Below are 13,266 nucleotides of genomic sequence, written 5' to 3' on the forward strand. Positions count from 1 at the left end.
TGTGAGAAGGGAACCAAAACATAGCACAATGAGCCAACAGTCGTAGTGGGCGTGAAAATGTGTGTTGGATGTTTCAAAGTGTTTCTATGAATAGCTACTGCTGTGATCTTTGGTAACCTGTTTTCAAGAACTCCAAAAACATTATGAGAAACTACTTCTAATTATGAGAAAGAACTGAGAAAAGCAGTTTTTATTTATTTACTGGCATCAAAATAGACCAACAGAACCAGCAAAATACACAACAGGCTTTGTCTTTATCAAGAAAACCAAACATTGAATCAGGGAGACAGACAGTGCGTGTCTCATTTCAAGACATATGAGTCAAACATTATCTAAAGACGACACTGTCTGGGAAGAGAGGAGAGGCTTCTTTCTCTCCTGTTTGATAAAAGGGAAATATTTGTTCATCCTGCTGGATTTATCTGGACAAACTGGTGCACTGAGCACTTAACCGACAAGATAATAAGCAAAACACTTTTCGTCTGTCTTGTAGCGTCTCATTTAGCTTTTTTCTTATCAAAACATTCTGTTTAGAGAGCAAACATGGCCTTCTCTTTGGCAGAGACGTCAGCGTTGTGTACAATAATGGACTTATCAGTTGGATAAGATAAATCCCATTGGCACTATCTCTTTCCCCATTGTGTTTAAGGAGACGACACCGGGCGAATGTGTCTCTGCATGATCCTTGTAATAATCTTGTCTCTGTTGTGTGTTATCTGAGCTCTCTGACAGGTGGGGATATTAACCACAATCCAATGATGACAAATTTGACTCTGAATGTATAAAGAGTCTGATAGCAGAGAGATGTTCTTTAAAGCTGCAATCTGTAACTTTGGTTAAAAATAAACAAAAGTCTATTATAGTGGAGGGGTTCTCAACTTTTTTGACTCCAAGGCCCCCACCCCATTGTATTCAACAATATTCAAAGGTCCCCCCTCATTCACAAAAACACACAATTTCTACCCAATAAAATATTTTAGAGCTTGACATTAACTGGAAAATGTTTATTTATTATAAAAATGGCCAATTAATAAGAAATGTGTTTTTTATATACATATTTCTATGCTCTAATTTTTTATTATTAGTCATCTTGATGCCCATTACGAAGTTTAAAGCGTATTGTTACAGTGTAAGTAGAGTAAAAAGTCTGTGTTTAAAGTGGTCTCAATATCTCACCCTGATTCACAACTGTGGTATAATACTGATTTAAACTTTGAGCTGTCGAGAACAATATCACAGGTGACGGCACTTCATTTGACTTGAGAACCTGCAATTTTATGGTCAGAAACAGAGATGGCAAAATAGAGGCAAAACTTACAGATTGAAACTTGAAATAATACAATAAATCAAGTTATTCACACAGATTTTTATAGGTATATATATATACACTTTCCGAGATGTAAACACTCATCAAGAAACACAACGGTTCATTTTTATTTGATTATTTTAAATCATACATATATAATTACACCTTTAAGATATTTATTTTACATTTTGTTAAATACAATTGAACGGGGAGTTCTATTGGAACAGCTTTGGACCAGCAACTTTCCAAAGTGGTCTGGAGTATTATTTTTTATTTTATTGCATTTATAATAATTTTAACCTTTTAGTGATTTTCTTTTATTTATTTGTTGATATATATATGAAGAGTTAGATTAAAAAATGAGATAACTCTGTTAATTTTTTATTATCTTATCATGTTTTTATTGTGTTTTATTTTGTTAGTCAGTTGGATTTTATATACGGTGATTATGGCTTAAATTAAAACAAACCAACTGCAGTTTGATAAAAAATTAATTGGAATCCACAATAAAAAAATGATTTTTTCTAACCAAAATCTTCATTTTATTATAAATTGTAATAACTAACTGTAAACTACTATTTAAAATATAATTTAGTTTATAAGTGTTACTTCGTTTGTGTAACTAAGCACCAACTTCTTTGTCAATACAATCATATTGTTGTTTGTCACGAAAACCAAATAAACCAAGTTAATTTTGAAAATATGAGTTTTTTTTTGTTTAACTGCATTTTAGAAAATACTTTTAAAAAGCTCTTATCAATGTGCGTCATACTGTAAGGTCTTGGCATGCAAGACATTCTCATAAGCTGTATGACTTCATAAGCTTGACCGTGACCTTTATGAGTCATATACAGTACAGTAGATTCATATTGCTCATTATGGACGGTGTAACTCAGGAGAGAGGAAGTGAGACAGATAAAACTCACTGAGCTCTGAGATGCTGCCCACACATGTAGCCAGTAGAGCCTGTTCCAGCGTCCGGAGTTCCAGCTCGGCGTATGCGTCCTCTCTGCTCTCCAAACCTGTCTGTCGGCCTTCTGTATATGGACTAAAATGAGCAGGAAGTGACAAAACACCTGAAACAGAGAGAATACTGACATTTAAACATTTCCATTGCTACACAAGTAACGTTTTGTACATGACAGGTGGTCTCTTGTTAACATACACATTTGCTATGAATTAAGAAGTCTTAATCAAATTAGGAAAAAGTGAAAACAGCCCCAACATTTCGGATGATAAAAATCTGTACACAGAAAACGAAAATAGGGCATTTTTTGAGGGCTGCCGAACCACATTTAGACAAATCGGAGACATCAACACAGTCCACAGAGTGACATCTTGGCAGATTCTTGGCATCCTTGCAGATGCAAACTTCACATCACAAAAAAGGGTTCTTTACAAAACCACCTGTTGTTCATTTGCAGTATACCGTTGATCTCAAACATGCTACAGTAATGTTGTGAAAAAACACAACTGTTTAATTACCAACCACAACCGCCACCTTAATTAAGCAACTGCGACCGATTCCACACTGAGATCATGAGACACCTATAGACCGTTTCATCAGACATGCATGCCAGGGCTGCCTTTAACTTCCTGTCTGTGTCTGATATTTTTTTGTAAAATAACTGTATTAATTAAGCGATTTGTTGAATGGGTCCTGCAATTTGATCGCATTTAAAGAAACCTAATGGCACATTGACATCTAGTGGTTGAGCTTGGTATCACAGTCTAAATTCAAAATATCAGAGAGACAATTTTAGCAAAGTTACGGTTCTCGGATTCTTCTGCTTGTTATCAAAAATAATCCACAGGGACTCTATTGTTTAAGAATGTTTACCAGAAATTGTCCCTGAACGACTGGAACGGGATGTTTTGTTTTGTTGCTTGGACTTGAGAATCGACAATTTTCAACAGATTATTTTATATACTTGCTCACTGACTCATTGACTGCTTGTCACTTTTAAACCATTGCAACTTTAATCTCAATGCGTTACAAATGTTTCACAAAAATGTTTTACAAAACAGCGGTTGCGCAAGGTTGGTACAGTCACTTCCTCAGTAAACATTTGCTCTGACGTACACAATTGTTGTTTTCTGGAAGAACCTGGTGGTCCAGTCTCAATGATGATAACTGGTGAATTCATGGGATCTTCCCTGTAACATCTGACAGTTATTCTCTTTAAAGCCTTCCGTGTTAGAGCGATGCGTCGTGTTCTGTACTGCTATTGACCCGCCTGCCAAATTAAACAATTGTGTAAGACGGTTTCATTAAGCTATTGACTTATGGTAGATACAATTACATAACATGACTCATGGCTCCTTCTAGCTCTTCCTCTTTTCACTCCAACTGAGATGTTTGAGGCCGACTTAACTCAGAACTTGTTTGGATAAAGAACTGGTTCTTTGTAGTTTCTGGGATAAAGCTTTGTTTTGGCCTACAGGGGTGACATCCCTGCCAAGGAAAAGGAAACAAGCAAGGAACCCAACAGGGACGCACAAACAAAGCAATATTGTCCCATAAGAACTGTTTCTGATTTAGGGATAAATTATCACAGGAACACTAGAGATCATTGTTTTAAGGTGCATGGATTTACAAAATAATACCCGTATTCTTCCATCAAAAAAAGGTCAGAAATGCATGATATTTACAGATGAAAGTGGCTCCACTCTTCACCAATACAATCGATTTATAAAGCACAGTACAGTACTACGGGAAACGGCTCTCTGGACCGCTCACAAACACCACGATCATAAATTCCAGTACACAGCTAAATGTTTGTTTACAGTAAACACCCTCTGATGTTATCTGTGATTTATGTTTATTATGGCACATTTACCGCCTCAGGGTGACTGACTACCAACAATACTGTGAAAGGTGATACAATATCAGACACAAAAAGACAAAAATAGCATTTTATATGAGTGAACTAAAGATATCCTGCTATCACCTTTGCTTTATTTATCGAATGCTAAACGGTTCTGGGTGGTTGCCAAAGTGTTTTGGAAGACTGCGTTTCAATGTTGTTGCTAATGTGTTTTGGTGATTGATAGCTTTTTTTGTTATAGATAAAAAATCTTGTTTGTTTTATCCACCATTCGAAAGGTCGAAATCAGATCTCACTCTTGTGAACATAAGGTATGTTGTATTATTCACATAAGCTTACACTGTAAAGAAAGTCTGTAAAAAACACATTTTCTGTCAGCTGGAGCAACAAAAATATACTGTAAAATAATACAAATTCCTGTCAAATTAGAGGATATAAGAATATATAATAAATTTGTTTTTCTTGTATCATTTTCTGTCTTTTTCTGTAATTTTACAGTTTTTGACCGTATTTAAAAAATACATGTAAAAAATTACATATTGTTTTTAAAATATTCTGACAGCGGGCCCCAGAAAAAAAATGGTAAAATATATTTTTTACCAGTAAAATTACATATTGTTTTCAAAAATACATAAAAATCTTAAAAGGAAAATCTATAAATTAAAGTTTTTTTACAGTGTATGTTTTTTCTTAACCGGTTCAAGTAAGGAACTGAAAAGTTTTTGAACCAAAAAGAATAAATACCAACATGAGAAATATTAATATTGATATATTTGCTGGTGTGAGCACCACTGAATATGAATAAACAGACTCAGAAATGTCACTATGATTGCATGATTTCGTCATCTGTGATGCATACCTCCAAATACAAGACAGACGGTTGGGTTTAAAATATATTACTTGGTTAAATCCTCATGGCTTTTCAGTCAGTTGTGGTTAGGATTTCCAACAGTAACGTCAAAGAGTTCCTGGTAAATAAATAATTACCGGACGTCCCATATGAAGATCTGCTCTGTGGTTCATCATTTTTTAACATGATTGCTACATTATGAATTATATATGTAAAAAATAAATGCACAGATCCCTAGACATCAACACACACAAAAACATATGTTGTGGTTGTTTGCAACAGGCGATATTACTGTTTATCAGAAGCTTTAGATTCCATCAAATGAGATACAAAACCTCTCTGTGAAAACCCAACCCACAACAAATTTGTCCAGCTGCGCGGAGTATAACCTCTGTGTGTGTGTGGTTTTCAGTATGGAGGGCATGACAAAGCCTTGAGTATTTGCTGACGCTGTACGTTCCATTACAATAGACCTTTTACAATGAGAACACAACAAAACAAATACGTTTAACACGTGTGGTACTAACAGCAGGGGTCATAAGCATTTATTTAAAAAGCTTTTCTAAGTCTAGTTGTCGTCAGGAGATGTTTGTGGCAAATTAGATATGAACTGAATATTGTGAAAACTGTTTTTAAAAAGTCTAAAGGTCTGTGTGGTATTAAGGAGGATGTATTGACAGAAATACAATATAATATAAATACCTATGTCTTCAGAGGTGTTTAAAGATCTTTTATAATGAAGCATTATGTTTTTATTATCTTAGAATTAGCTATTTCTATCTACAACGCGGTTCCCCAATTCACCATGTTGTTTCTACGGTAGCCCTAAACAGACAAACTGCTCTACAGAACATTTCCTAAATAATTTATCAGCCACCGTATAGTGATTTGAAAAGGTGGAGTGAGCGGTGAAGTGAACCATTGGTTGCAATTTAAAACCTTAGCACTAGATGTCGCTAGAAATCATACACTGGACCTTTAAGAATTTGAGTTTAAATTTGAACAATTTTACATTGTTGTAAAGTAAAGTAGGGCCTATTTGTTATCGTATTTAAGTGTTTATCTTTTATTTATTACTTTTATATTATTTATTTAAATATATACATTTATATTTTTTACATTACTTTTTCCTTTTTCGAATAAAAGGGTAAATTAGATATTTATTATTTAATTTGATAAGTCAACGAGTAACCATTAAATAATCGTGATGTCAATATTGGGCAAAATAATTGTGATTATATTTTTGCTCATAATCGCGCAAGCCCTAAAAACTGCAGTCAAATGTATACATACTATAGTCTTTTTGAACTTTACCGTCATAAAGCTTTGAATACTGTATGCTACTTGCTTCCTACAATTTTCATTCTGTTTACTTTAGTAAACACTAAAGTATACTGCAGTATTTTTTATCATTTGGGTTGATTGATGTAACTTTCTTTAACTGAATATTACTCTTATACGTTGTCTTAACCAGGTGCACAGACGTGTATCATTTATCCTAAAAAGACCATTGTCAACTTAAAAATTTAAACCAATTCAAGGTCATAGGAATTTAAGGTAAACCATATGGCATTCATCTTCTGTTACCAACCGCGCATAATCTCATCTGTGTAGGCTCACCAAATTCAGCTTAAAACAACAAATCTCTCTGTCCCGATCCAGTGTCACGCTAACGTTTATTCAGTATCTCATGCTATAAATGACTGACAGCAGGTATGCATCCAGCCTGCTCCTTTTCCGAACACTTCACACATAATTTTCACTCTTCTGGCTTCTGCGAACAGCAATAAGTTTAGAAGCTGCCAGTAACAGTGAGAAAAATCCCACGAGTCCGCACCCAGCCTGAACTCCCGTCAGCCTTTCCCATAGCACGTCCCAACACACTCATACATAAAGAATCTCCCTGCCTTGTTTGTTTTGGATCATCACTTCTGGGAGACGAGGGTGATAAAAGTGAGAGAAAGAGAGATCTGTTGGTCTAGCTTGGAGTTAAGAACCAGCTGAGGTGAAAATTATTTTTTTTATTCAATTTTCACATCCGGCACCAGACCTCACATGCTACAAAAACAGGCAGACGGTCTCCCAATGTGAGTGTATATGAATCTATTATTTAAAGAAGTCCGTCTGACACTTCCAGTGACAACAGTTCTGTCCGTATAGAGCGCATTCCTGCTAGCTAATTGGTCTGGAACTATAGATGTGTTTGGTCTAACACGCGTCAGTTGTTCCAGAATGTGTATCCGAGTGTGTAAAGTGTTCGCTCTCTCTCCTTCACAGGCCCAGAGGTCTTGTTCTCTGATGTCTAAGTGGCCTTTCACATTCAACGAAGGCCACCTGCTCCAAAAACAAGCACTTTATTCATAAGGACCATGATGAACTTCACAGTCATTTCCTGCCGATCAGAAACGGTGTTTGTGGGACCATTCAAAGGAAGATGAAGAAACAATATGAAGGTTGAAATGTCACAAAACACCGGACCTGTTTTAGGGCTGTGCTGCCCACACATCCAGAAACAATAGGATTTTTGGTCTTCCAGATGTCGACTTTTTGAACTTACAAAGTGTTAACCGCACCTTAAGACAGCTGTTTCGTAGGCTGTGTGGCATTAATACATTAGTAATGCCATTTAATACAAGAAAGTACTGTAGCTACTGTAACAGATAAGTTGCAACATCAATGTCATATGCTAGTAAAGCATATTTATGACTTTATAATTGTAGATCATAGTAAAGATAACATACAAGTATAAAAAAGATTATACAGTATAATATATAAGTAATACCTGCTGCTCCCCCTGCCACTTCTTCCAGAAAACAATTTCCATATTAAACACACAAATACACATTTAACTGCACAAAATATATACATTTGTATATATGCGTTTGGCTCGTGCTTTTATTCAAAGCGACCCAGAGTGCATTGCAATTTTCATTTCTATTTCATTTCTATGGAATTGAACTCATAAACTTTGCAATGCTTAACCAATTGAAAGTGATAAATGTGATCCCACAAAACCATAAGTCATAAGTAGCACAGGTTTTTCTTTTATGCTAAAAATCATTAAAAAATTGACCCTTATAGTTTTGTGGTCCAGGGTCACATATATATATTATACTTGGAGTGTAAACTAAAGGTCAGCTTTGTGAAGAATTTAAGAAGGATTAGCAATAACAATGCACACAACCCATGTGTAATGTTTATAAAGACACAGCCTAGAAGAATGACTACATAATATTACCACATGACAGACATACAATTATAGTTTGCTTTTTCATGTGCATTTGTAAATTTAAAAATAAACTCTCATTTTCTGATACACTGTAATTTACCTTTTTCAGAATAATTGTGTCCAAATAATAGGTATTTACCCTAAAAAGTCAGTGTTTTGTCAATTTTGTACCAAACACTTTATATTTGCATGTTTTGATCTAACCTAAGGGGGCATTAAAAGGAAATTCTATGGAAATGTGCAGCCCCCGCGACATCACTACTGGTGTATATGGAAGTAATGTTGTTGTTTGACAATGTTTAATGTTGCGTTAACAGTCGAGTTACAGCAACTGAGTGCTTTGAGGGTGGTCACCGGTGGGGGGGTCTTTCGAACAGTAGGAAAAAATAACTTGAGCATCTGTCTTGCCAGGTTGAGCAGTTGTATCTGTGCGGGAACATTCTGGTTTATATCATAAGAGTTCAGATCACTTCACACGTGCCTGTCAGGCTGATGAATCACAGCGTGGACGATCGAACGCTTGTGATTTATGATCCAGCAAATTTAAGAGGAAATGTTTATTTTAAAATAACTTAAATAAACAAACAAAAACAAGCATGCTATATGAATATAAAAAATATTATACCACAATTCACAATCGTTCCCAGGAGGCTTTAGGATTTTGTTAAGATTAGGATGCTGATTTTCTGGTCCTCTTACTTGGATCTAATGCCGCAAGCTGGATGATTATTAAACTTTCTGCTCTCTGCCTTCATGGCTCATGTAGATCCTGTGTTATGAATTCAAGCCAGCTGTGGAGCCAGTGGTTTCTTTTCATGTTTACAAGAGATTACCACAAATGATTTCGTTGTTCCCATGTTCCAGGTAATAGATATAGGACCATAAGGACCAATTTTTCCCTGTTCAGATTCATAACGTTACAACGAAATACCAGATTTTGTTAGATGGCCATCACTATTCATTGCCAAAATGTTCTGAGTTTTTTTCCATGTAGTCACATTTCTGTCTCTACTGTACATGTATGTAGTGTATAAGTAACAGTAATAGTGATGCTTACCCTATCAAATACTATATTCAACTAATTAAAACTAAAAAAAAACATGAAAATAGCCTCCGAGTTCAACATTTTCCCCACCAGATGTTGTGCAGAACTGTGCGTAGTCGCCTCCAGAACAGAACCTCCATGTAAGAGGAGACCAAAAACAATCGGTCTGCTGTTCAGTCTGTGAGCGATGGAGAAATGGCAAATCTGATGGGCTGGGAACGTCAGCATAAATGGATGGAAATTTAGCATGGTGTCAAATGTTGATTTTATTTTCCTCTCACTCCCTCACACACTTACACTCTATACTTATTCCCTCAGATGTCCGGTTTTATGGCCCGTCACCTCATTAAACAAGATGTTTCACATAATACACGTGAATCAATGAGACCAGTGTTTCAGCAGGACTGTCTACAATACATTTAATAGAATGAGAATTATATTTTGTTAGCATGACGGCACAGCTAAACGCATGGTGCTTTAACCACAATGAGTTAAAATATGTCACAAAGCTTTTTCTTTCAAAACAAAATCCAATTTTTATCACTCAAACTGTCTCAAATCAAGCCTCAAGCTATCTCAAGTTTGCTAAGGCTAGCAAAAAAAACTTAGAACAAGATGATGATCTTAGAATGTTTTACTTTTCTTAAACACAGTGTTATAGATTAAAAACAAAGTAATAACATTAAAAACATTTATCTTGGATAGTAACAAGTCCTGCATTATTTGTGATACAGACATTAATGATACCTCAAATTATGCTCATTAAGGTTGGATGCTGGGATTCTTTGCCTGCTGGGCGATAGAAAGGATGTGAAATACCCTGTTGATATACACTGAAGGAGGTAAGCAACCGCTTAGAAATGCACTAATAATTAACACCATAGCAACAATAAAGCAATACCCTGACAACCACCTACCACACCTACTGCGGCAGTGATTTTTTCACAAATAAGCTTTACAAAACTTGTGCAAATCTGCGTAATGGTTTCCATTTGTTTTTAATCTTATAGAAATGTACAGTTAACAGAAATCAATGCGCTGCAAACCAGAGCACATATGTTCTGAAAACCCCCCTTTTAAAAATCAAGGACCTCCTCCTACGATCTTAAAAACTACAATAGAAATAGATGGTAGGCTGAGTTTAAACATCAAGAGTAAATCTTGTAATGGTCGTCCACAATTTTACAGTGGAAACCTAATTCATACCAGGAAAAGACCCAAACCTCACTTTCCTGGCACAGAGTATGTGATATTCAGATCAATTACACTGTTTAATATACTGCCTGTAATTACAAAAGTTCACTCCAGTCTGAGTGCCACACAGCTATAAGTTGTATTTTCCAGCAGAAGTTGTTAAAACGAGTTTATAATTAATTAATTAGTAATCGAGTCTTCTCAAAAGTTTAAGAACGAAACACAGAAAATAAGTGTTTAATAATAAAACCAAATAATAAAACTGAACCACTACAGTTGTTCATAAGGGTTTTTTTCATTCAAATGCAGAGGAAAATTCTAACTTAAACTCCCCCAAATCATGCTCCTGACAGCAGGCTGTATCTTGATCCTCCGGGCCCTGAGGGGACAGAAGCTCACAGATGTGAAAAATCATCCCAACACTCTGTGCTTTGACCTCTGACCCTCACACCTAACTGAGTCAAACATTCTGTCTTACAACATTGTAGCCCCTCAGCACGAAAAGCAACCCCCGGTGCACGCAGGGAAACAAAGCTACTTTGTGGCAGTCCACCCAAACATGTCATTCATAAAGATATCATTGTTTCAACTCCACATGTACAGAAGAAAAGTAGAAGTTGGTCACTTAAAGTTTATGTAATCATGATATACCTTCAGTTGCAGTTGCTTTGAACAGCTGTCTGCATTGATAGCATTGCTGTGTTTTGTATGCGGTCCTGTGGGGTTCCTGCAGTTCGACTGGTTTTTATCATAAAATAAGCATCCTTCATCTTCATTTAATATAGCATACTCAAGTAGTTCAAGTATATTTTTAGTATACTTTATGTACCAAATACACTAACATCAATGTCCAAGAAGTATACCTATAAGTGTACTATTTCAATAATTAATTCAGACACTATTGGTCCACTATTTGGTTTATAAAAGGATATTTTTGAGTGTCCTTTAACTGTAACAGTACTGAGTACACAATGATTTTCCTATAACAATGTTTTTGTTTGTATTGCATCTACTGTTGAAAAAAAATGTATATTGATAGTTCAATAGTTACTAGTTCAATACATTTTAATAGTGTTTCATTTAATATTTTAATAAATAAAGTATACTTTTAGTAAACTATAAGTGAAAAAAGTGAAAAGGGGTTTAATGTTACTCAATCCAAAGAGTTACCACAACTACTAGCCAAGTAAACATAGAATACTTGATTTTAAAAATATAAAGTTTAGGCCAAATGTACTTGTGTAAGCAAAGTATACTTGAGTGAATTTCTAAGTATATTTCTGGGAACATACAAAGTAGACTGAAAGTATACTTACATTGATTTAAAATGAAGTATAGTAATGGCTCACTTGAATAAACATATTTTTGTAAGGAGAGCGTGTGAAGCATTGGGTTCAGGGTCATGGGTCAATTTCCGAAAAAAAAAACGTGTGGAAATGTGGAATTCTTTTCATCAGAAGAAAAACACAATCAACATGTTAACTCTGTTAACAAAGGATTGCGTTAAAGTTCACTGAGAAATAAAGGGCAACAACTCCTGAACCTGTGTCCTTTGTTTATAAATAAGCTCAACGTACAGCTGATGTTTTGACGCCATAATAAGAGACAGTTGCCGTCTGGTAAAAGAGCAGCCAGACAAAATACAGACCTCACCTGAGAACTGTCATTATAGGTAAGGTCCCAGTTGATTAAAACGTAAGTTCTCACTGATCTCTAGTAGCAAAAGTAAACTAAAGCACTACAGTTTATTGCAAACCTGGCCGAGAGCCACTTCTGTCATGCTGGACGGGCTTCGATTTATGTGCCCTGACAGAAGCGTGAGAGAGAACAGCAAAGAAATTGGGAGTGGACCTGTTACAGAGGCAACGCTGTGGTTTGCAAACTCACCGCAAATCATTCAAAGACACTCATGGCTATCTCAGAGGATTTCAAGTTTTGCCGTTCTCCACCCTCACAACTTTCTTTTAGTCTGTGGCTTGTACGACCATAGAAAACAAGACCCAGACCTGTTGTATGCCAATGTCAGATGCCATAAAGCTTGTTTCCATTCATAGACAGATGAGACCGCAACTTGGTATACCATCAAAACATACAAGCCAGTCATCCGGTGGTTGCTGGTTACCACTAGAACTGTGAGAAACTGGACAAATGGGCGGACAAGACTCTAAGGTTGCCTTGGAGGAGATGAACTGGGACATGTTCAATCATGTGGGGAGGACCTTAAACAACTCGGCTCTTGTTTAACAAGCAACATCAATTTTGTGCCGTTCCCACGTTAACTTTCTCAAGAATAACCAAAGGATACTCTGGAACTTGAATGACCTGCTAAACAAGTAGACAGTTTTCATATTTTGAAGAAAGGAACCAAAGCAAGTTAAGACAAAGCTGAAGGCGAACAACAGTGGATTAGCTGGAATACAAATGTAAAAAAACAATATTGAAAAATTCTCAGGGAAGTGCATGGGAAATAAGCTCAATGTGTTTGACAAATTTGACACAATTACTGGCTCAAACCCCCCCCTCTTCTTTCCCTGATGGGCTTGTTGGAAAATGGGTGGCATGTTGGGGGGTTTCTGCCCCACTGCCCCTCCTCCACTGGCTCTTGATCTCTCAGCATTCGGCCATTCACTCTTCCAAACCCTTACCCACCCCATTCCATATCTCCATCCCGAAATAAGCTCAGAGAGATGCAAGGGGAAACCAGCATAGTCTCTTGAAACTTTTAAACACATAGATCATGAAGACATGTCTGAAAGCAACTATAGCCAACGGCTTAAAGCTTTTCAATGAGGATACTTTCCACTACATGCCATA

At 36.1% G+C, this 13,266-nt stretch overlaps 1 protein-coding gene across 2 annotated transcripts in view; it reads right to left on the minus strand.

Annotated features, from left to right (window-relative positions):
• Positions 1 to 13,266, minus strand: part of abtb2b (ankyrin repeat and BTB (POZ) domain containing 2b) — a 46,687-nt gene that overhangs the window by 17,092 nt on the left and 16,329 nt on the right. For both annotated transcript variants that reach the window (XM_056740417.1, XM_056740416.1), the window contains one exon: positions 2,233 to 2,382. In XM_056740417.1, coding sequence (XP_056596395.1) covers positions 2,233 to 2,382 — 150 coding nt within the window. The remainder of the gene's footprint in view (positions 1 to 2,232; positions 2,383 to 13,266) is intronic.

Source organism: Triplophysa dalaica, chromosome 24 (assembly GCF_015846415.1).
Source record: "Triplophysa dalaica isolate WHDGS20190420 chromosome 24, ASM1584641v1, whole genome shotgun sequence".
NCBI classification, from domain to species: domain Eukaryota; kingdom Metazoa; phylum Chordata; class Actinopteri; order Cypriniformes; family Nemacheilidae; genus Triplophysa; species Triplophysa dalaica.